The sequence below is a fragment of the Mustelus asterias genome, chromosome 1 (assembly GCF_964213995.1).
Source record: "Mustelus asterias chromosome 1, sMusAst1.hap1.1, whole genome shotgun sequence".
NCBI classification, from domain to species: domain Eukaryota; kingdom Metazoa; phylum Chordata; class Chondrichthyes; order Carcharhiniformes; family Triakidae; genus Mustelus; species Mustelus asterias.
The window spans coordinates 3,734,188-3,759,472 of NC_135801.1; the positions used below are offsets into that span (position 1 = coordinate 3,734,188).

The window sequence follows — 25,285 nt, forward strand, 5'->3', positions numbered from 1 at the left end:
CCCACAGTGCTGTTAGGGAGGGAGTTCCAGGATTTTGACCCAGCGATTGTGAAGGAACAGCGATATATTTCCAAGTCAGGATGGTGAGTGACTTGGAGGGGAACTTCAGGTGGGGGTGGTATTCCCATGCTTTGAGGGTTTGGAAGGTGTTGTCAAAGGAGCCTTGGTAAATCACAGTATTGCATCTTGTAGATAGTACACTGCTGCTGTCATGGTGTGGTGGTGTTGGAGGGAGTGAATGGTTTAAGATGGCAAAATGGCTGTCTTCTGATGGGACAGTGATTATCCTGTGGGGTTTGAGGCCAAGTGATAAAGCTTAAAACTTTGGTTCTGTAGACAATGGAGTAAAGCATTGTGACCAAGCAGACTCATAGCTGGGAACTGAAGTAAATCAGAGCCACAAAATTAATACAGTGGAGTGCGAGATACAATGCAGCTGTGTTGACTTAAGTTGCACTAAATTGGAGTAAAAGAAAGAGTTGTATTTGTATAGCGCTTTTCACACCCTGGGAATGTCCCAAAATGCTTTCCAATTAATGCCAACAATGGCATGTAGCAACTGTTGTAAAGTAGGAAATGTGGCAGTAAGTTTTCACAAACAGCAATATGATACTGACCAGGCAATCTTTTTAATGAAGTAATCAAAACACTGCGGATGCTGGAATCTGAAACGGGAACGGAGAATGCTGGAAAAACTCAGCAAGTCTGGCAGCATCTGTGGAGAGAGAGAGAGCTAATGTTTCAAGTCTGGATGACCCTTCGTCAGAACTTGAGAGGGAGAAATGTGGTGGATGTTAAACTGAAGCTGGGACAGATTACAGCAAGATGTAATTTTTTTAGTGATGTTGTTTGCATCTGGAAAACCTGTGGCTCTGAGCAGGGATTAACACGTTTAGAAGATTGTTTTGACCTGAAACAACAGCAACTTGTATTTGCATAGCATCTTCAAATCAGTGAAGCATTTCGAGGTGCTTCACTGGAGCACCATTAAACAAACTTTGACAGTACGTCAGTGTAAGGTGATCGAAAGCTTGGTCAGGGATCGGTTTTACAGAGAGTCTTAAAGGAGAAGAGAGAAGCGGAGATGTTTAAGGAGGGAATTCCAGAGCTTGGGGCCCAGGCAGCTGAAGGTGGAGCGATGGAAATTGGGAATATGTAAGAGGCCTGTATTGGATGAGTGCAGAGATCACAGGAGGGTTTTGGAGCTGGAGGAGATTACAGAGCTGGGAGCAGTGAGGCTATGGGAGGATTTGAAAATCAGGATGAGAATTTTAAAATCAAGATGTTGCTTGACCAGGGGCCAGTGTAGGCCATTGAGCACAAATTTTGCTTCTGTTTTGATTGTTGAGGGCAAATTAATCCTAATTAAAACACATTTGCTTTTGCTGGAAATTGGTAACCAAGGCGACAGGCTCCAAAATGTACTTGGCCCCCGTTCCAATGAAGAGTTTTGGCAGGAACACATCAGTGGGTGAGTAGGTTTCCTAATTCAAATGTGAGTTGGCTCCTGGGCTTTATACACACAAGCATAGATTACAGAAACCAAGATGTTATGGTGAACCTTCGTAAAACACTTTTTTGGAATGTTGAGTCCATTTCTGGGCCCCACACTTCAGGAAGGTTGTGAAGGCGTTCGAGAGGATGCAGATAAACAATTTACAAGAATAGTTCCAGGGCTGAGGAACTCCGGTTATGTGGAGAAGCTGGGTTTTGTCAGGGGTGAGGAAGTTCCGTCCTGTGGGTAGTTTGGAGAAGCTTGTGGTGTTCTCCTTCAAGACCAGGTTAAGAGGTGACTTGATGGGAAGTGTTTCAAATCGCAAAAGGTATGATGAAAGACCGATTATGATGGTTTCTCTTTATTTACTGTTTTCAATGGTCAGTAACTAGAGGACAAGACACAAGATCATTGGCAAAAGACCTCCAGCAACATAAGGACAAATCTTTGCGCAAGCGGTTAGGATTTGGAATGCGCGGCCTGATTAGGGTACCAGATATGAATTCAACAGTAGCTTTTGAAAGGGAATTGGATAAATATGTGAAGAAGGAAATGAATGCAGGAATATGGAAAGGAGCGGATTAACTGAGTTTAGAAGGATGAGTGGGGATCTGATCGAGGTATATAAAATTTTAAGAGATTGATAAAGTAAATGTAGACCAAATGTTTCCTCTTATGGGGCAATCTAGAACAAGAGGTCACAGGTATGGGCTGAGAGGCGGTAGATTTAAAACTGAGATGAGGAGGAACTCCTACTTGCAGAGGATGGTGAATTTGTGGAACTCGCTGCCACATAGCGCGGCGGAGTCTGAATCATTGAAAGGTTTCGAGGAGATAGATGTACTTCCAATAAAAAAGGGATTATGGGGAACCGGTAGGGAGGTGGATTTGAGACCAGGGAGAGATCAGCCATGATCTGAATGAATGACAAACCAGGCTCAAAAGGGCTGAATTTGCCTACTTCTGCTCCTAATTCCTATGTTCCTAACTGGATTGCTCTTGGAAAGTGTCAGCACACACTTAAATGGACCAAGTGGACGACTCCTCTTGCTTTTCTATTCCACAATTATAAGGAACTTACAGAGGTCAGACTATAACATATCTGGAAGATATAATGAGTAAACACCCAGGAACTGGCATCAATGTGTTGAATGAGCAATATTTCACAAATGACCTTGTGCTTTTCTGAATGTAATTTACCGGTGTGTTTTGCTTTGTGTTCAGGATGTAAATATTTATCTTAATCTTTTCCAGACCCCAAGGATCCCATTGCGATAGAGCGGCTGAACTTAATGAATATGGCAAAACTCAGCATAAAGGGTCTAATTGAGTCTGCTTTAAACCTGGGAAGATCTCTGGATTCTGACTATGCTCCTCTCCAACAGTTCTTTGTGGTAATGGAACACTGTCTCAAGCATGGTCTTAAAGGTGAGTCACACCATGGCCAATATCTCCCATGTCTCGATAGGTAGTTTTGCAGGGGTCAGTGGAGAGTTCTTCTGAAGCGATCTTGATTTTTAACTTGGGGCTCATCACAAACAGTTTGGTGCGCCTACATTTGATAGAACTTTAAAAATATGCGAACTTTACTCCAGTGTTATATGTTCTATTTTGACCAGTTAAGAAAACATTTCTCGGGCAGAACAAGTCATTCTGGGGTGCATTGGAGTTGGTGGAAAAGCTATGTCCCGAAGCCGGTGAAATTACCGTCAGTGTCAAGGACCTTCCAGGTCTTAAGTGAGTATCTTTCTCTGGAGTTTTGAAGAATAGGAGGTGATGTATTTGAAGCATGTAAATGAAAGGATAGATGCTGAGACAATGTTTCCCTAGGCTGGGAAATGGTCTCAGAATAAGGAAATTTGGACAAGAAGGAAATTGAGGAATATTGTCATAGAACCATGGAATCTCTACAGTGCAGAAGGAGTTTCCTGCCCAAGCCCCCCCATAAACCCACGCATTTAGCACGGCCAATTCACCTGCACATCTTTGGACTGTGGGAAGAAACCGGAGCACTGGGAGGAAACCCACGCAGACACAGGAAGAATGTCTGTGTGGAGTTTGCACAGTCACCCAAGCCAGGAATCGAACCTGGGTCCCTGACGCTGTGAATAGTGGAGTTGAGGTTGAAGATCGCCAAAGAACTTGCTCAGTGGTGGACCAGGCTCAAGGGGCTGAGTGGCTGACTCCTATTATGTTCTTTTAAAGTGAGGTGTTGCCCTAGTCAAATTGCTTGAGACATTTGATAGAGTTCCCTGACCATAACTGCTCCTAAAGCATTGTTTTAAATGTATTCCTTCTTGGGATGTGGGCATCGTGGGCAAGGTCACCATTTATTACCCATCCCTAATTGCCCTTGAACTAAGTGGCTTGTTAGGCCAATTCAGAAGGCGGTTGAGAGTCAATACATTGCTGTGGATCTGGAGTCGCATGTAGGCCAGACTGGGTAAAGACGGAAAGATTTCTTTCCCTAAAGGACATTAGTGAACCAGATGGTGTTTTTACAGCAATCAATGATAGTTGATTGCTGAGACTAACTTTTCAATTCCAGATTTATTAATTGGATTTAAATTCCACCAGCTGCCCTGATGGGATTTGAACCCAGAGCTTTAGCCTGAGCCTCTGGCTTACTGGTCCAGTAACATTAGCACTACACCACTATCTTCCTACTATTCATTTATGTAGCACCTTTCACATGGTAACGTCAGTCTTTGAATGTTTTGTAGGACCCCAGTTGGCAGAGGAAGAGCATGGCTGCGTCTGGCTCTGATGCAGAAAAAGCTGTCAGATTACATGAAAGCTTTGATTAATCGGAAGGATCTTCTCAGGTTAGTGTTTTAATAGTGCTTGCTCAATTTACGGGGTTTATGATGATTCCAGGCACATTGAGCAAGTGGATTCCCGTTAATGTTTCAAAATCTCACCCAGAGCCGGTTTTGTTTTAAATCACTGCTGCTTTCTAACTCAAGATTTTTAGGGCTGGATTTTCCCCATTGGGTGGAGGTCTCCGCATAACATAGAATTATAGAGGTATTTCAGCACAAACAAAAGGCCCTTTGGCCCACTGCATCAGTGCCGGTCAAAGACAAACCACTTAACTATTCTAACGCCATTTTTCAACACTTGGCCCATAGCCTTGTCTGCCTTGGCATCGCAAGTGCACATCTAAGCACTTCTTAAATGTTATGAGGGTCTCTGCCACCCTTTCAAGCAGTGAGCTCCAGACTCCCACCACCCTGTGGGTGAAAAAGCTTTTCCTCCTGTCCCCTCTGAACCTCCTACCTTAAATCTATGCCCCCTAGTCATTGATCCCTCCACCAAGGGGAAACGTTTCTTCCTGTCTACTTTATCCATGTCCCTTATAATTTGATATATGTCAGTTATACCCCTCTCACTCTCCTGTGCTCCAAGGAAAACGACCCCAGTCTGTCCAATCTCTCTTCATATCACACTTTCCAGCCCAGGCAACATCCTGGTAAATCTCCTCTGCACCCTTTCCAGTGCTATCACATCCCTCCTGTAAGGTGGATTCCAGAACTGCACGCAATACTCTAGCTGTGGCATAGCCTCCCTGCTCTTAAACTCTCTGCCTTGGCTAATAACTTCTGTCTCAGTTCCAGGTCAGGAAGCTGGAAGTGCTCCCAGAGAGATGTCGGGTGCAATGTTCCTGGAGGCAGCTTTGGGGGATCTGCCCAATGGGGCAGGGGGGTGGATTTCAGCAGCAGGCAGTCTGGGACAGGACCTCTGGTGTCCTTTGAATTGTGGGTGTTACTGAGGGGTCACTGGTAGAAGTGTCGGCATGGGAATGCCTATGGTAGTGGGTAAGCAGCTGGCATTGCTGCAGGTACAACATTAGTGGCAACATCCGTCTCCTCAAAGTGGCTGCAGGGGCGTGCCTTCTGCCCGGGGAGACCTGAACATTGTGCTTTACTGCGGGGAAACGTAATAAACTGCCTCGGATGTTTCACATCTTGCACCTCCTGTTGTGAAGCAGCCTCTGCTGCATTGCCTGTATTCCATCAGGAAAATTTCAATCCATTGCTGGAATAGTGGCCGGTTGCCCTTTTAAGCTGCCAAGTTTCACAATGTCAGGATTTAGGGGAAGGTAGTTTTGGACTGAGAGGAGAGTTTTCTCCACTTGATGGGTTGTGAATCTTGGAGAATTCGCTGCCCCGGGGTAGAGAGTTCCGGCCATTGAGTATATTCAAGACTGAAAAGATATAAGTTTTCAGACATTAAGGGAATCAAGGGAGCTGGGATTGGAGGGGAAAGTGGAGTTGATGTAGGAGTTCATTGAATCTCTGTAGGCTGGAGGGGGCCAATTGGCTGACTGCACCTGTTTCTCATGTTGTTGTGGTGACCTTCTATTCTTCACCAGTGAATTCTATGAGACGAATGCTTTGATGATGGAAGAGGAAGGAGCAGTGATTGCTGGACTCCTCGTTGGGCTCAATGTGATTGATGTCAATCTTTGTATGAAGGGTGAAGATCTAGATACTCAGGTAGGACCTTGGGTACAGGAGAACTTTCAGTCCCCTCAGTCTGTTCCCCAATTCAGTGAGATCATCTCTGATCTGTATCCTGACTATCTCCACCCACTTTAGCTCCATAACTCTTTTTGTAACCCTTAAATTTCTTTAAATACACATATGGATGTCGCTGGCTAGGACAGCATTTTTTGCCAATTCTAGTTGCTCTTGAAGGTGGTGGTGAGCTGCCGCCTTGAATCGCTGCAGTCCCTGTGGTGTCGGTGCACCAACAGTGCTGTTAGGGTATTCCAGGATTTTGACCCAGCAACAGTGAAGGAACGGCGATATAATTCCAAGTCAGGAGGTGAGTGACTTGGAGGAGAACCTCCAGCTGGTGGTGTTCCCAGGTATCTGCTGCCCCTTGCCCTTCTAGATAGTACTGGTGCTGTGTTTGGATGGTGCTCTATATGACTAGCCCAGGCTAGCACAAGTCTTATTATTGCTGAAAAGAGGGGCCTGCAGCCAAAGTTTCTCATCTTGTACTCATCAGGAGAAAACGGTGCCTATGATTGACCATGGAGCTACCATGGAGTAAGCCCTGAGGAACTACAGGTTCCTCAAGCTCCTAGGTAATTTAAAGGCGCACGGTTTGAACATATTTGCAGAGAATGGATCCCTGTGTAGGATGTGTGCCCATCGAGCAAGCATAAATGAGCCAGGTTATGGGCTTGACTGAGTATTTTAAATTGGTTGTTCGGGTAGCTATTAGCTGCAAAGAATCTCTCTGGATTATAAGTGAGCTGGTGTCCAATGCTGCTTGTGAGAGAATTTCACTTTCACTGCCCATTGTGTAAAATCCTGAATCGTTTTCTACCCTGTACTACCTCACGTATATAATGGATTGGGAGTTGAATGTCCACTTTAACCACATTTTCTGTTACAAAGGCATTGGTTAAATTTGTTTCCAAACTAGAATAAATTAAATAACTGCTAAAGAATGTGACTACTTCAGTTGAACCAAGTAACCAGGGGCAGACAATAGTGACGCCCATATCACTTTTTTTAAGCTCCTGATGTAAACTTAGTCCATGTAATAAAACATTTTGTGTCAATGACTTACAGTAATGGGTCACACTTCCTCCTCCTCATTTCTCCACAAATTTGGTCAGATTGGAGGGGTAAAAATAAGGTTTTATATTTCCTTCATTAATATTCTTTACTGAACACCTCTATCAATGTCCTGAGGGTTACCATTAAGCCGAAACTGAACCGGAATAGCCATATAAATACTGTGACTACATGAACGGATCAGAGGCTGGGAATCCTGTGGCAAGTATCTCACCCCCTGACTCCCCAAAGCCTGCCCACTATCTACAAGGCACAAGTCAGGAGTGTAATAGAATACTGTCCACTTGCCTGGATGGGTGCAGTTCCAACAACACTCAAGCCGCCCTGTACCCTCGAGGATAATGTAGACTGTTTGATTGACATCCCATCCACCATCTTAAACATTCATTCCCTCCATCATCGACGCACAGTAGCAGCCGTATTGTACCATCCATAAGATGCATTGCAGCAACTCACCAAGATTCCTTCAACAGCATCTTCCAAGCCCATGATCTCTATCTCCTAGGCGTTCAAGGGCAGCAAATACCTGGGAACGCCACCACCTGCAAGTTCCCTTTCAAGTCACTCGCCATCCTGACTTGGAAATATATCGGCCGTTCCTTCACTGTCGCTGGGTCAAAATCCTGGAATTCCCTCCCTAACAGCACTGTGGGTGTACCTACACTGCATGGATTGCAACAGTTCAAAGAAGGCAGCTCACCACCACCTTCTCAAGGGCATTGGGAGTGGACAATAAACAAAGAAAAAAAGCAAGTGTTTTGCCACAGGTAGATCTTGCTGAAATGAAACGGAGCAGATTAACTTTTTTGAGTACCGAATGTTTTGAAATTTGCATGCTTGTTAACTGCTAAAATGTTTTGTTTCTTCACTGGCCTTGCCAGTGACTACACTTCCAGCGAATGAATAGGAAAAAACACCCATGTGAAATGTGCTTTATTTGCCCTTTGAGATTAAATAAGTAGGTACAGGATAATAAGTCCCATAACATACTGGAACTGCGTAACTTGTGCAAATAATACCACTGGAAAATATTCACAGTAACTACATTCGTTACATGATGTACAATAGCCTTGTACAGTCTGTTTATTTTCACTATGAATGAATATCAAAATACATAAACTCCATAGGTATCTGTAACTTCAGATGGACAATGATTACATAAAATGTAAATGTAAATCAATGCAAGTGAAATATTACAGAGAGTTTACAGGCCATTCAGCCCAACGGTTTGTGTTGGTGTTAATGCTCCACATAAGTCTCTTCCCACCCCCTGTACGTGTCAGCCTATCCATCTATTCCTGTCTCCCTCCCTTGTTTATCTGGCTTCCTTTTTAAATAGAGTCATAGAGGTGTACAGCATGGAAACAGGCCCTTCGGCCTAACTTGTCCATGTATCGATACTATTCTTATTCACCTCAACCACTCCCTGTGGGAGCGAGTTCCACATTCCCACCCCGCTCCCTGGGAAAAGACGCTTTTTCCTGAATTCCCCATTGGATTATTAGTGACTTTGATATTTATATCCACTGGCTTAAAACTCTAGCATATCTATCAAAGTTAAGGTTTATTAGTCACAAGTAAGACTCACATTAACACTGCAATGAAGTTACTGTGAAATTCCCCTAGTCACCACAGTCCGGTGCTTGTTCGGGTCAATGCACCCTAACCAGCACGTCTTTCAGAATGTGGGAGGAAACCGGAGCACCCGGAGGAAACCCACGCAGACACGGAGAGAACGTGCAAACTCCACACAGACAGTGACCCAAGCTGGGAATCGAACCCGGGTCCCTGGTGCTGTGAAGCAGCAGTGCCACCCCTGGTCATCAACCTGAAATGTTAATTCTGTTTCTCTCTATGGATGCTGCCTGGCCTGAGTTTTTCTAGCTTTTATTTTATATCTATGGCCCCTAGTTATGGACTCCCCCACAATTGGAAACGTTTTCTCTACATTTATCTTTCATAATTGTAAAGCTGATTTGATTTGTCAGAGTCCTGCATCTTAATTATAGATTTTGCTTTAAGCTAACAAGTGGCAGTATTTTCTTTTCTTTACTCATTCATAGGATGTGGGCATCGCTGGTAAGGCCAGCGTTTGTTGCCAGTTCCTCATTGCCCTTGAACTGAGTGGTTTGCTAGTCAGCCCCATTGCTGTGGCTCTGGAGTCACATGCGGGCCAGACCTGACAGATTTCCTAAAGGATGTTAGTGAACCAGATGGGTTTTTGCAACAATCGGCGGTGGATTCATAGATATCATTACTGAGACTATCTTTTATTATAATCCACATTTTATTTATTGAATTTAAATTCCACCAACTGCCCTGAAGAGATTTGAACCCATGTTCCACAAGGCGTTAGCCCGGCTTCTTCTGGATTGGGAGTTCAGTGATGTTACCATTACACCACATCTCCCCAAGCTGTAACTGCTAATGCCGGTTAGTTGGACACCGGCTCATGTAACCCCCATCTTATTTTGCACAGTGTTGTGAATCAGTGTAATGTCATCCTAATGCGAGTCCTGTCTTTTTCAGGTCGGTGTGATCGATTTCTCTCTCTACTTGAAGGATGGAGGCCATAGCAGTAAAAGCACCGAGGGGTAAGTAGTCCTCTTGTCACTTTGCCCTGGCTCTCCTTGGTAACAAAATCTTGCCACGTTTCACAATCCTGGGACGTCCCGAGAACTTTTACAACCAATTAATGATGTTTTGAACTTTGTTTTGTGGACAAATGCCTCACAAGATTCCAGACGAATGACTGGAAAACCTATTTACAATGTTCTTTGCTGCAGAGTAAATAGATATTCACCAAATATCTTGAAAAGTCAAACACGATTTTTGCTACAAAGCTTGAGTGGATTCTTAAATAAACCGTCTCTCCAAACCTTTGTTGTACATAGTTGAAAATAATTCTTGAATTATGGGAGAACGCTTGTACGTTGTAAGAGAGACTTGCATTTCTTATGATGTTTGTCATAGCCTCAGTGTCCAGAAGCACTTTACAGTCACTGAATTGTTTTTGAAGAGTAGTTATGGTTGTAGTTTAGGAAATACGGCAGGCAGTTTGTGCACAGCAAGATACCACAATGTGATAATGCAGACAGTCTATTTATACTGATGTTGGTTGAGAGATAAATATTGGCTAGGCCATTGGGAATAACTTTCCTTGCTGCTCTTTAAAATAGTGCCACAGGCAGTTTTACATCCTCCTTAGATGACAAAGGGTCCTAGGTTTATTTTCTCAGCCAAACGTCTGTACCTCTGGCAGTGCAGTATTCCTTCAGTGCTGCATTGGAGAATCAGCCTGGATGTGATCTTTCTTGTAAAACGATGACTTAAATCCACATCTTTCAGACTCTGAGGCGAGAGCCACTGAGTGCTTTAATGAAATGTCACTAACAAGGAGGTGATTAAGTTAATTAATCTTCTTTCTCGCCACGTATTAATATTTGCTTAACTGCTACTTTCCAATTTTAAAGACCGGAATTATCTCCTTTTCCTAGGGATGGACAAATTACTGCCATTTTGGACCAAAAAAACTATGTGGAAGAACTCAATCGACACCTAAGGTATGAAACGGACAATTGATGTGCAAGACGAGCTCTACTTCAGAGTAACGTTCGGTGTTTTCTGAAATTGTCAATCATTGAACAGCCCTACCCGACACAACACTCCACCCGGTCTATAAACAATGAAAAGTGATTACCAGAGCTGTTAAAACTTAACAGTTCTAGTTTCCACATTATAAAAACAATAGAGGCCGCCAAAACGAAAAGATTGATAAGAATGATAGGACTGAGAGGTTTCAACTATCAGCAAACGGCTGAGGGGAGGTGATGGCCCAGTGGTTTTATCGCTAGACTATTAATCCAGAAACTCAGCTAATGTTCTGGGGACCCGGATTGGAATCCCGCCGCGGCAGATGGTGATTTTTGAATTCAATTTTTAAAAAAAACTGACCATGAAACCATTGCCGATTTGTTGGGAAAACCCATCTGGTTCACTGATGTCCTTTAGAGAAGGAAATGTGCCGTCCTTACCCGGTCAGGCCTACATGTGACTCCAGAGCCACAGCAATGGGGTTGACTCTCAACTGCCCTCTGAAATGGCCTAGCAAGCCACCTGGTTCAAGGGCAACTAGGGATGGGCAATAAATGCTGGCCAGCCAGCAACACCCATGTCTCACAAATGAATAAAAAAACAGCTCCAACTCCTCTTCTCGAGAGGATGTAAGGCTGAGGGGCAACTTCATTTGAGCTCTTTGAAATTATGCAAGAGTTTTAATAGTGTAGACGTAGAGGAGGTGTTTCAACTTGGGATAGACCATAAACAGCAGTCAGTAATAAATCCAATGGGGAATTTGGAAGAATCTTCTTTACCCAGAGAGTGGGGAAAATGTGGAACTCACTCCCACCAGGAGTGGCTGATGTGAATAGTTTAAGGGGAAATCTGGATAAAACAAGAGAAAGGATTTTGCTCTTGGGCCTAAAGGGATCATGGGGGGAGGCAAGATCGTGATATGAATTGGATGATCAACCATGGTCACAATGAAAGATGGAGCAGGCTTGAAGGGCCGAATGGCCTACTCTTTCTAGTTTCTATGAATAGAAGGATTTGATGATAGGGTGAAATTAAGTATGGTGGGAGGAGGCTCTTGTGGAGCGGAAACACCAGCCTGTAGGGCCGAATGGCCTGTTTCTGTGCTGTAAATTCTCATTTGTATTGTAAAACATTTGCTTACTTTGTAATATTTTTGCTTGCAGTGCAACGGTAAATAATCTACAAGCAAAAGTGGATGCATTGGAAAAATCAAACACGAAGCTTACTGAAGAGGTTAGTGAAAGTTGGCTAAATGCACAGCTTTGTTATTCTGTCTGCCCGACAAAGATTAGCAAACTGAGTGCTTGAAGGAGAATTGGACAAGATGTGCCTCGAGAATCCGTGGAAATGAGGGACTGTATCATAAAGAAATTAATGGGACTTAAAAGTTGATACAATCCCCTGGACCTGGCAATCTACATCAGAATGTTCTAGAACCAAGAGGGCACAGTCTCAGCATAAGGGACTGACCACTTGGGACAGAGATGAGTTGGAATTTCTTCATCAGGAGGTTGTGAATCTTTGGAATTCCCGGCCCAGCCGGCCGTGGAAGTTCAGTCATTGTGTGTTCAAGACCAAGATCAATAGATTGTTACGTATTGAAAATATCAGGAGATACAGGGGTAGTGCAGAAAACTGGTGTTGGAAGTAGAAGATCAGCCATGATCTCACTGAATGGTGGCGTGGGTTCGACGGGCTGAATGGCCGCCTCCTGCTACTGATTGGTATGTTCTTCTGACTTTATTGTACCAGAGGAGCTGGATGGGTTGGATTTCTGTTGCTGATTGAATGCATTGAGTAATGAATTAGCAGAAACTGATATTGTTTCTGATGGGGTCCTAAAGGTGAATCACGGGCAGAAAGGAAATGGTGTCAGGACTCGGTCAGATCTGTTGTCAAATTTTATATATTTTTTCAGTTTTGCCAGGATTTGAATATTTACATGCCGACTGCTTGTCGAACGGAAGCAAATGATAAAACAATTATTTATTATTCTTGTTCATTGGGTGTTTTGGAGGAAGAGGGAGGGGTTAAAGGAGAGAATTTCAGAGTTTAGGCCTTTTGCAGTTGAAGGCACGGCTCCCAATGGTGGAGCGGTGCACAAGTGGCCAGAATTGGAGCAACGTAGAGATCTCGGAGCATTGAAGGTCTGGGGAGGTTACAGAGATGGGGAGGTAAATGGGATTAGGTGGGAGGTCAGGTGTTACTCAAGTATCGGTGCAGACCCCGATGGGCCAAAGGGGCTCTTCTGCTGTTTGATTCTCCAATTCTAAGGTTTGAAAGCTAGGATGAGACCTTTGAAAATATATTTCCCCCCTATTGTCTCCCCAGGTGGCTGGTGGGTTGGGTTACATAGAACGTAGCACAGTACAGGCACTCGATGTTGTGCCGAGCTTTGTCCGAAACCAAGATCAAGCTATCCCACTCCCTGTCATTCTGGTGTGCCCCATGTGCCTATCCAATAACCGCTTGAAAGTTCCTAAAGTGTCCGACTCCACTATCACAGCAGGCAGTCCATTCCACACCCCAACCACTCTCTGAGTAAAGAACCTACCTCGGACATCCCTCCTATATCTCCCTCCATGAACCTTATAGTTATGCCCCCTAGTAACAGCTACATCCACCGAGGAAATAGTCTCTGAACATCCACTCTATCTATCCCCCTCATCATCTTATAAACCTCTATTAAGTCGTCTCTCATCCTCCTCCGCTCTAAAGAGAAAAGCCCGAGCTCCCCCAACCTTTCCTCATAAGACCTACCCTCCAAACCAGGCAGCATCCTTGTAAATTTCCTCTGCACTCTCTCCAATGCTTCCACATCCTTCTTATAGTGAGGCGACCAGAACTGCACACAATATTCCAAATGTGGTCTCACCAAGGTCCTGTACAGTTGCAGCATAACCCCACGGCTCTTAAACTCCAACCCCCTGTTAATAAACGCTAACACACTTTAGGCCTGCTTCACGGCTCTATCCACTTGAGTGGCAACTTCAGAGATCTGTGGATATGAACCCCAAGATCTCTCTGTTCCTCAGAAGCCTACCGTTGACCCTGTAATCCACATTCAAATTTGTCCTACCAAAATGAATCACCTTGCACTTATCAGTGTTAAACTCCATCTGCCATTTTTCGGCCCAGCTCTGCATCCTATCAATGTCTCTTTGCAGCCTACAACAGCCCTCCACCTCATCCACTACTCCACCAATCTTGGTGTCATCAGCAAATTTACTGATCCACCCTTCAGCCCCCTCCTCCAAGTCATTGATAAAAATCACAAATAGCACAGGACCCAGCACTGATCCCTGTGGTACACTACTGGTAACTGGTCTCCAGTCTGAAAATTTTCCATCTACCATCACCCTCTGTCTTCTATGAGATAGCCAATTACTTATCCAATCGGCCAAATTTCCCTCTATCCCACACCTCCTTACTTTCTTCATGAGCCGACCATGGGGGACCTTATCAAATGCCTTACTAAAATCCATGTATCTGACATGAACTGCTCTACCTTCATCTACACACTTAGTTACCTCCTCAAAGAATTCAATCAAATTTGTGAGGCAAGACTTATCCTTCACGAATCCGTGTTGACTATCCTGGATTAAGCTGCATCTTTCTAAATGGTCATAAATCCTATCCCTCAGGACCTTTTCCATTAACTTACCGACCACCGAAGTAAGACTAACCAGCCTATAATTACCAGGGTCATTCCTATTTCCTTTCTTGAACAGAGGAACAACATTTGCCACTCTCCAGTCCTCTGGCACTATTCCCGTGGACAGTGAGGACCCAAAGATCAAAGCCAAAGGCTCTGCAATCTCATCCCTTGCCTCCCAAAGAATCCTAGGATATATCCCACCTGGCCCAGGGGACTTATCGACCCTCAGGTTTTTCAAAATTGCTAATACATCTTCCCTCAGGACATCTACCTCTTCCAGTCTATCAGCCTGTATCACACTCTCATCCTCAAAAACATGGTCCCTCTCCTTGGTGAACACTGAAGAAAAGTATTCATTCATCACCTCCTATTTCTTCTGTCTCCATGCACAAGTTCCCACTACTGTCCTTGACTGGCCCTAACCTCACCCTGGTCATTCTTTTATTTCTCACATAAGAGTAAAAAGCCTTGGGGTTTTCCTTGATCCGACCCGTCAAGGACTTCTCATGCCCCCTCCTAGCTCTCATAAGCCCTTTTTTAAGCTCATTCCTTGCTACCTTGTAACCCTCAAGCAACTCAACTGAACCTTGTTTTCTCATCCTTACATATGCTTCCTTTTTCCTCTTGACAAGACATTCAACCTCTTTTGTGGGTTGATGAGTGTAACAGTTTAGACTGACAATCATGCTCGCATGGGTTTGTTAATCCATTGTGTCTTACCCCTTGGAACGCTCGTAACTTGGGTATAACACACTCCAGATTCTAATGCCACAAGCAGTTGCGGAACTTTCCCATTACCTTCCTCGTGGCTCCTGCCTTTGGGCTGTTGGAACCTTTACGATAGGGGGATGGTTGGAAGTTGGAGAGGGTAACTGTGTTTGTGATTCCCTGTCCGTCCTTCCCGTACACATGGACGTGGTAGAATCAGAGTGGGCTATTCAGCCCCTCAGTCCTACTCCGCATTTGATACGATCATGGCTGATCAGTGTTCTGAAATCTGTGCATATTGGGATCTGAACATTTCAACTTCCGGTTTTCAGGCAGTTGGAAGAATTTAACTGTTGCAGCTTTCATGCTCACTGTTTTAGTGATATTTCATTGTTTTAAGAGAAGATGGAAGATTCCATTATTCTGTCTCTCTCACCCTCAATTACAGCTTGCTGTAGCCAACAACAGGATCATCACCTTACAGGAGGAGACCGAGCGAATAAAACAGGAAAATGCTTATTACTCTGACTCGACTCGAAAGAAGATGGAAGTAGGTATAATGGGAGGGAATCACTGCCTAATCTATGAAAATTAGCATTTGAATCAGAGTCCCACTTAGAAGGTTTTCCTTTCTATAAAAAGGAAATTAATTTCAATGACAGCATGCATTTATATAGAATCCTTAGTACGGGAAGGCGCTTAACAGAAATATAAAACACAAAATGTGGCACATTGAGATATGTGAACAAGTGATCAAAAGCTAGATCTTGATTGAACAATAGGGTTTAATGATGGAGATTTATTTGTTTTCTTTTTCTTTGTTTTTTGTTCATATCAGGACCCTTTAGCTGTTGTGCTAATTCTAATCTACCCGTCTGGGCTAGAAAGGGAACTGCTTAAACTGTGAAGTCTCTTCCTGAGATTATACAAATGTCCAATTCATTTATCTTCTCTCTCACGCGATCTGTCTGTTCCCTCCTTTTCTGTCTCTTTCTGTACCTGTTTGGACTTGAATTCACCTGGTGTTCCTTCTCCGTCATCCCTCAATTTCTTTCTTGATCCTTTCAATCTCATTGGTTAAGGAGATGGACTATTAGTCCCATTATTCATGGAGGTTCCTGTCACTGCTGTCAGCTCACACACCCAACAAGTTACAGAGCAAAACTCATTGGAGAGTCTAATTTCAGAGCGCACATTGAGATGCCTCATTCCGGCGAGGCCCAGCCCATTACTCCAGATGGTGTTGCAGTTCACAATTAATCTGTTCTTTTACGTGTTGATTAGTATGAACCTAGTACTGGAAAAACTCTCCAGGGCGGCATGGTGGCACAGCGGTTAGCACTGCTGCCTCACAGCGCCAAGGACCCAGGTTCAATTCCGGCCTCGGATCACTGTCTGTGCGGAGTCTGCACATTCTCCCCGTGTCTGCGCGGGTTTCCTCCCGCAGTCCAAAGATGTGCGGGTTAGGCTGATTGGCCATGCTAAATCGACCCTCGTGTCAGGGGATTAGCAGGGTAAATATGTGGGGTTACGGGGATGAGGCCTGGGTGGGATTGTGGTCGGTGCCGACTTGATGGGCCAAATGGCCTCCTGCACGGTAGGATTCTATGAAAACTAATGTCGAAAGCAAATCAGCTCTGTCACAGGGGATAGACTTTTTGTGTCAGCTGGTAATAAAAAAAATGTGGCACTTTTCACCTTACGGTGACAGAACAGCTGAATTCCTGATGTCTCACAGTGAAACGGGTTTCCTTTTCTAGGTTGGAAAGCTGGATGGGAATGCCGAGGGACAGGCACACAGACAATCCCGCCAGGGGACGGATGATGCACACACTGAGACCAGGAAACAACTGAAGGAAGAGACTCAGTTAAGGCTGGTAGGTCACTGCACTGTGGTAGAGTCAGAGTGGGCTATTCAGTCCTGCTCTGCCATTTGATACGATCATGGCTGATCTGATTGTGGCCTCAGCTCCACATTCTGCCGACCCCCAATAACCTTCGACTCCCTTGTCGGGCAAGCATTTATCTAACTAAAATTAACAAAAATAAATGTTTTTGTTAATTTTACAACAACAGAATTTTCTTTCAGAGAACTGAAAGCAGTTATTCATCTCTGAGTCCATTTTCCAGGCTCAAACTTTGTGAGTTCTCATTTTGAGATATCAGCTGTGTTAAGGTGTGGATCAGAAACCCCATGGTTTGTTATGAAGCCTGACTAGATCCCAACAGTCTTTCTATTTTGGCTTTAGTGTGAGGGTGAGGTGTTTCACTCCAGGTGGGATTCTGTTGAAATGAGGTAGCTTTTATCAAAACAAACTTTATTTAACAATGCAGGTTTAACATAACAAATGAATTAGCTTAACTTTTGCCAATTGAAATACTTAAACATGACGAGACACAATTCTTAACTGTTAACTTATGTCTATTCGTTCCAATTCAAGCAATATTCTTATTATACACTTAAGCCCCTCTTCAAAATCAATTAGCAATACACAGGCTTATTTGCTTGTACTTGTTAACAGAGAACATAGAACATTACAGCGCAGTACAGGCCCTTCGGCCCTTGATGTTGCGCCGACCAGTGAAACCAATCTAAAGCCCCTCTAATCGACACATAGAAATCATAGAGATCCTACAGTGCAGAGGGAGGCCGTTCGGCCCATTGAGTCTGCACCGACCACAATCCCACCCAGGCCCTACCCCCACATATTTACCCGCTAATCCCTCTCACTTACGCATCTTAGGACTCTAGGGGGCAACTTTTAGCCTGGCCGGTCAACCTAGCCCGCGCATCTTTGGACTGTGGGAGGGAACCGGAGCGCCCGGAGGAGACCCGCGCAGACATGAGGAGAATGTGCGGGCTCCACACAGACAGTGACCCGAGCCGGGAATCGAACCCGGGACCCTGGAGCTGTGAAGCAGCAGTGCTAACCACTGTGCTACCGTGCCGACACAATTCCAATATCATCCATATGTTTATCCAATAACCATTTGAATGCTCTTAATGTTGATGAGTCCACTACTGCTGCAGGCAGGGCATTCAGAGGAACAGAGAGATCTTGGGGTTCATATCCACAGATCTCTAAAGGTTGCCAGTCAAGTGGATAGAGCTGTGAAGAAGGCCTATAGTGTGTTAGCTTTTATTAACAGGGGGTTGGAGTTTAAGAGCCGTGGGGTTATGCTGCAACTGTACAGGACCTTGGTGAGACCACATTTGGAATATTGTGTGCAGTTCTGGTCACCTCACTATAAGAAGGATGTGGGAGCGCTGGAAAGAGTGCAGAGGAGATTTACCAGGATGCTGCCTGGTTTGGAGGGTAGGTCATATGAGGAAAGGTTGAGGGAGCTAGGGTTGTTCTCTCTGGAGCGGAGGAGGCTGAGGGGAAACTTAATAGAGGTGTATAAAATGATGAAGGGGATAGATAGAGTGAACGTTCAAAGACTATTTCCTCGGGTGGATGGAGCTATTACAAGGGGGCATAACTATGGGGTTCGTGGTGGGAGATGCAGGACGGATGTCGGAGGTGGGTTCTTTACGCAGAGAGTGGTTGGGGTGTGGAATGGACTGCCTGCAGTGATAGTGGAGTCAGACACTTTAGAAACATTTAAGCGGTTATTGGATAGGCACATGGAGCACACCAGGATGATAGGGAGTGGGATAGCTTGATCTTGGTTTCAGATAAAGCTCGGCACAACATCGTGGGCCGAAGGGCCTGTTCTGTGCTGTACTGTTCTATACTGTTCTATGTTCTAACTCGTCACAGAGTATTCAGTGTTCCACCTCCGCTGCTCTCTGGGAAAGAGAATTCCACAGACAAATGACCCCTTCTATCTTAAAATAGGAGACTCCTTATTTTTGATCTGTGTTCCTTTGTTTCAGTCTCTCCCAGGAGGGGAAACATCCTTTCAATGATCATAGTATGGGTACCGCACAGAAGGTGGCCATGCAGCCCATCGTGTCAATGCCAGCTCTCTACAAGAGCAACTCAGCCAGTCCCATTTCCCTGCCTTTTCCCTTTAACTATACAGCTTGCTTTCCCTTCAAATAATTATCTGATTCTCTCTCAAATACCTCGATTGAATCTGCCTCCACCACAGACTTTTCCCATCTTAACTGGCGATATGTACAACAGTAAATTAGAGATATTTAAATCTTGAGAGAAGAATGAGAGGTGATCTTATTGAAACATAAGATTCTTAAATCGCTTGATGGGGTAGATGCTGAGGGGATGTTTCCCCTTGTGAGGGTATCTAGATCTGGGGGAACCAGTTTAAAAATAAGAGTTCTCCCACTTCAGTTGGAAATAGAATCATCGAGGTTTACAGCATGGAAACAGGCCCTACGGCCCAACTTGTCCATGCCACCCTTTTCTTTTAAACCACTAAGCTAGTCCCAATTGCCCACATTTGGTCCATATCCCTCTATACCTATCTTACCCATGTAACTGTCTAAATGCTTTTTAAAAGACAAAATTGTACCCGCCTCTACTACTACCTCTGGCAGCTTGTTCCAGACACTCACCATCCTCTGTGTGAAAAAATTGCCCCTCTGGACCCTTTTGTATCTCTCCCCTCTCACCTTAAACCTATGCCGTCTAGTTTTAGATTCCCTTACCTTTGGGAAAGGATGTTGACTAATGAGGAATTTATTCTGGGAGTTGTTGGGTTTGGAATTTCCCTTTCTTCTCCCCCCTCCCCCACTCCCAGAGAGCAATGGAGACTGGATCATTGAAGATATTCAAGGCTGAGATTTTTGATCGACAAGGGAGTCAAGGGTTATGGGGACAGGCAAGAAGGAGGAGTTAAGACAGCAGTGGGATCAGTCGGGATCTTATTGACTGGTGGAGCAGGCTTGAAGGGCTGAATGGCGTTCCGTTCCTATTTCTTGTGTGATCTGTTGTCACCGTTGGTTTTTCTCATCTGCTCATGTTGAATTCACATGGATTTGTCAGTGGGGTTTTACGAACTGCACTTCACCCCTGCGTGAGTTCGTTAGTTTTAACTTAAATTTGTTCTCCGAATGGGTGAGTCTTTGGTAATTTATTGTTCATCTCCAGCTGCCCTGAGAATCCACTTAATAAATTGAGTGGCTTGCTGGGCCATTTCACAGGCCAGACTAGAGTCAGAGATACAACCAGACCAGCTGAGGACAGCTTTCCTGCCTTTAGAGGGACATTGGTGTGTTTTTTAAACAACAATCCAACAGCTTTGTCAAAGTGACTTTAAATCCTGAAATTGCACATTGTGGCATTTGAACTTGTTATTCTCTGGATTAACTAGCCCAGTAACGTAACCCTTACATAGTTATTGTTGACAGTGTGTTAGCAGGGAGAAGAGTCCACCATCTCTATATCTGGAATGGGATAGCCCAGATATCGCACTCGAGTTCAGTCTCATTTTACTGAAGTTTGAGTACTAATCTAACAGCTTTTTTTTTCCCAAGATGGCACTGGAGCGAGGTGACTTCTTGCAAACTGTGCCCAGCATACCTCCTAATTCTATCTTTTACTCTCGTTCTATGCTTCTAAAACTTCATTCTAACTCTTTTAAACTCTCTAACAATGTTTTAATTCAATTTCTTCAAGAACAGCTTCTTCCCTGCTGCTGCCATCACTTTTGAATGGACCTACCTTGCACTAAGTTGATCTTTCTCTACACCCTAGCTATGACTGTAACACTACATTCTGCACTCTCTCCTTTCCTTCTCTATGAACAGTATGCTTTGTCTGTATAGCACGCAAGAAACAATACTTTTCACTGTATGTTAATACATGTGACAATTAATGAAATCTTGGTATACGAGAGAGTGAGCTTACACCCCTTACTGTTTACCGAAATCCTTGCACTGAGTCTCAGAAACATTTAGAGCAGGGGTCTCCAAACTTTTCAGGACGAGGGCCACATCGTATATTTTACACATTTTCGGGGGCCAAAGAAAAAAAATTAGTTTTATAAATGAATGAATAAAATTTAAATGAATGAATAAGTTTTATTTGGATCATCTTTGTAATCAGCATGATTTGATTCAGAACAAAAGAGAAATGTGACAATTACAAAGAAACAATGCCGTTCTTACACTGAGAAATGATATATAATGAGTAAAAATGTCAAACATTAGCAAATGCTCTGACAGAATAATCAATTACTTGACTGCAGATGAGAAAAGCAGGCTATTCATTTTTTAATTAATTTTATTTACTGAAATTTTACAAATGTTTACTTGAAATGAGAACTTGCCCAATTTTGCAAATGAAGAAGGAAATTCTGCTTCACTTTCTTCATGAAATTTTTCACAACATGGAAAATGAACCAAGTTATGAACTTTCAGCTGTCCTTGAAATAGCATCAGTTTTGCCCTGAATGCCTTGACATGCGCGAATAGATCACAAATCAAATTTGTTTCACCTTGCAACTTCAGATTCAATTGATTCATATGGCCTGTCACGTCTGCAAAAAATGCCAATTTCCAAAGCCAGTCAGTGTTTGATAAAAGTGGTTTGGGTCGATTCTTCTCTATGAAAAAGGAATCAATTTCCTCTCTGAGATGAAAGAACCGTGATAGAACCTTTCCACAACTAAGCCATCGAACTGCTGTATAATAAGGCAAGTCACCGAACTCGGAATCAGTTTCTTTCAGGAAATCACGAAACTGGCGATGATTAAGCCCGTGAGATCGAATGAAATTCACTGTTGAAACAACAGGTTTCAGAACGCAAGACATATCCACATATTTTCCGCACAATGCTTGTTGATGGATAATGCAATGCAGAAACATGGGCTTTGAGTTTATTTAAGAATCCACCAACCTCACAAGCTTTTGTGATTTGTCCAACCAAACCTTTCTTCACCCCAGACATGTTCTTTCCTCCATCAATTGTCACGCATTGCAGTTTATTCCACTCCAGGTTATATTCTAACACAGTTTTTTGCAATTCTTTGAAGATGTCTTCTCCAGTTACTGTGCTGTGCATGCTATGCACTGATGCTAATTCTTGTGTCACATTAAATTCACTGTCGACGCCACAGATGAATACTAGGAGTTGTGATGTGTCACACACATCAGTCGATTCATCAAGTGCGAGAGAATACAACTGAAAATTTCTTGCTTTGTCTGCAATTTGATGAAATATATTGCTTCCTATATCCTCAATTCTACGAGCAACAGTATTTGGCGCAAGACTGATGATTTTGAACAGATTTGCTTTTTCTGGGCATAACTCTTCCACTGCTTCCATTATACACTCTTTGATGAGATCTCCATCAGTGAATGGCTTTCCTCTTTTAGCCAACACATAAGCTAGTTTGTAACTGGCCCTGGTTAAAGCTTCATTTTCAGTTATCTTCTGCGTAAAAGAAGCTTGTTGGGAAAGCAACCTGCGTTGCATCGATTCAAATTTTTCCGAACGCTGTGTTCCTGTGAATTGGGAATAACTTGCTTCATGTTTGGTCTCATAGTGCCGACGTACATTGTACTCCTTCAAAACTGCAACAGTTTTGTTGCATATGACACACAAGGCTTTATCACCTGCTTGTACAAAGAAGTACTTTACACCCCATTCTTCATTAAACAGGCGGCACTCACTGTCCACTTTTCTTTTCTTTTTTCCTTCCATAACTGAATTGGTCTGAATTGCCGCCATCATTGTCATTGTTCTCGCTCATTTCGGACAGATGGAGCTTACGGATTGGATAAAACAGCCGTCACTCAGTCAATGCAGAGCGGCAATTGGATAACAGATGTCTCAATTGCTGATTCGTTTAATGAACTGTCAGCCACAGGACGGCAGCTCTGATTGGACAATAGGCCGGTAAAGAGGGCGGGGATTCCCATGGGTCCATCAGACACCGCGTGGAGCGGCAGCAAATGTCCGGCCTGTGGCTTCCGTCCCCGCGTCCGGATCCTGAGTCAGCGGCGGGGTTCCAGACGCGGGAGTGTTTTCGGCAGCGGGAATCCCGTCCCGCCCCACTGGCTGCGGGCCAGATGTGGCCCGCGGCGGGCCGTAGTTTGGAGACCCCTGATTTAGAGTAATCTTTACTGCGGTCACACTTAACGTAATAGGTTTTGAAACAAAGCTGTTGTTTGGGTTTTATCCACAGGAAGCTACATTCTTGGGTACAAAATCATTTTGTAATTTGTTCTTTTGGGGTTAGGGACTAGGCTGAAATTGATGGAAGGGGGAGAATTGTGTTACTAGTCTGTGATTTGCAACACTGAGTAATTTTCATGGTGATTGTGTTCTTTCAGGAATGTAATTTTTATGAAATGGTCAAGTAGTAATTGCTTTGTATATAATAAGCACTTAGCAAGCACTTTGATTTTGAAAGATTTGCTAGGAGTTTGGTAAATAGAGGACTGAGATTTCAGATAATTGGCAAAAAGATCTGGAGGGGGGAGATGAGTTATTTTCCCCACATGCAAGCTGTTACACTGGAAGATTCTGTCTGAATTTACTCCGGTGGAAGTAGATTCAGTAATTTCTTTCAAAAAGAAATTGGATAAATACTTGAAAAGGAAGAAAATTGGGGGTTGTGGGAAAGAGTTGGGGGTGGGTGGGGGCACTGAGTGGGACTAATTTGATAACTCCTTCAAAGAGATAGCACAGTCATAATGGACCAAATGGCTTCTCCTTCTGTGCTGTACCAACGTAGCTGAAATACCAAATGAAAAACCAGTAATGGATGAGGAGAATGTTCACTTTGTGTGTCTGTGTGGGGTTTAGGACGTTGAAAAAGAGCTGGAAGTTCAGATTGGTATGAAACAGGAGATGGAACTGGCCATGAAAATGCTGGAAAAAGACATCTGTGACAAGCAGGATGTGTTGGTAACATTTAGACAGCAACTGGATGATGTTCAGTCTCTCAACCACGAACTCTCCCAAAAGGTTCAGGTAAGAAATAGTGAGACAATGCTGCAATGACTTCCATTTTGTATGTTATTTAATGTAGTCGGACACTTTCACAGCAATGGTTGTCAAGTCAAATTTGACACCAAGCTGGAAGGAGACATATGTATTGGTGACAAAAAGCTTTTTTAAAAAATTCATTCATGGGACATGGGTGTTGCTGGCTGGTCAGCATTTATTGCCCATCCCTAGTTGCCCAAGGGCAGTTGAGAATCAACCACATTGCTGTGGCCCTGGAGTCACAGAGGCCAGATCGGGTAAGGACAGCAGATTTTCTTCCCTAAATGACATTAGTGACCCAGATGGGTTTTTCCAACAATCGAGAATGGTTTCATGGTCATCAGTAGATTCTTAATTCCAGATTTTTTTAAAACCGAGTTCAAATTCCACCATCTGCCGTGGCGGGATTCGAACCCGGGTCCCCAGAACATGAGCCGAGTTTCTGGATTTAATAGTGTAGTGATAACACCACTAGACCATTGCCTCCCTCGGTTTCCGTTAGCTTGGTCAAAGAGTCAGCTTTTCAGGATCGTATTCAAGGAGAGAGAGGCGGAGAAGTTTAGGGAGGGAACTCCAGAGCTTGGAGCCCAGACAACTGAAGGCAGGACCACAAGAAGTGGAGCAATTAAAATCCAAGGGGTGCAGAGATCTGAGGGTTGTGTAGGGCTGGGGGATGGTTACAGAGGAGGGAAGGGATTTGGAAACCAGGATGAGAATTTCATAACTGAAGCATTGCAGGATCAGGAGCTGCCGTAGCGTCAACAAGTGCACGGGGTTATGGGTGAACATTACTTGTGGTATCTGAGATAAGTGTAGAATAAAAGAATTATCAGTTTACCTTTTAGACACTTAAAACAAGTGAACCAGGCCGCAATTGTCTAAATGTTCTTACAAACAACTCTCGTCAGCAATTGCATTCATGATAAAAGAATTGACCGCCTGGTGAGTATCTCCTTGACGAGAGGTCAGCATTGTCTGTTTGAAGGGTACGGGTGCTCCACATTGAAGAACTGACACCAAAGGAAGCCATTGAGCCCTTAACCCCATTCCACCCTCTCGGTTAAATCACAGCTGATCAGAACCTCAACTCCATCGAACTGCCTCGATTCTGTAACCTTTAATACCCAGAAGCCAACATCAGCCTGTTTTGAAAGTTTCCGTTAGCCTGCAGGGTAGTCACCTCGACAGATGTAAACCTGAGATACTTCATTCCCAACTAACAGAGGTAGGAGGAGAATTATCTTTGCTATTTCTCACCCACTACATCAGATATTAAGTTGCTGAAATTCTTCACAAAGGGAAGCAGATCGGTCTCAATTCAATGATCCAAATT

The 25,285-nt window shown here is 43.8% G+C and overlaps 1 protein-coding gene across 5 annotated transcripts in view; it reads left to right on the forward strand.

Moving 5' to 3' along the window:
• The window catches only part of rufy3 (RUN and FYVE domain containing 3), a 70,480-nt gene that overhangs the window by 20,574 nt on the left and 24,621 nt on the right, over positions 1 to 25,285 (forward strand). For all 5 annotated transcript variants that reach the window (XM_078205553.1, XM_078205740.1, XM_078205802.1 and 2 more), the window contains exons 2-11: positions 2,750 to 2,923; positions 3,115 to 3,232; positions 4,219 to 4,320; positions 5,871 to 5,994; positions 9,619 to 9,683; positions 10,587 to 10,652; positions 11,847 to 11,916; positions 15,498 to 15,599; positions 16,810 to 16,926; positions 23,770 to 23,937. In XM_078205553.1, coding sequence (XP_078061679.1) covers positions 2,750 to 2,923; positions 3,115 to 3,232; positions 4,219 to 4,320; positions 5,871 to 5,994; positions 9,619 to 9,683; positions 10,587 to 10,652; positions 11,847 to 11,916; positions 15,498 to 15,599; positions 16,810 to 16,926; positions 23,770 to 23,937 — 1,106 coding nt within the window. The remainder of the gene's footprint in view (positions 1 to 2,749; positions 2,924 to 3,114; positions 3,233 to 4,218; positions 4,321 to 5,870; positions 5,995 to 9,618; positions 9,684 to 10,586; positions 10,653 to 11,846; positions 11,917 to 15,497; positions 15,600 to 16,809; positions 16,927 to 23,769; positions 23,938 to 25,285) is intronic.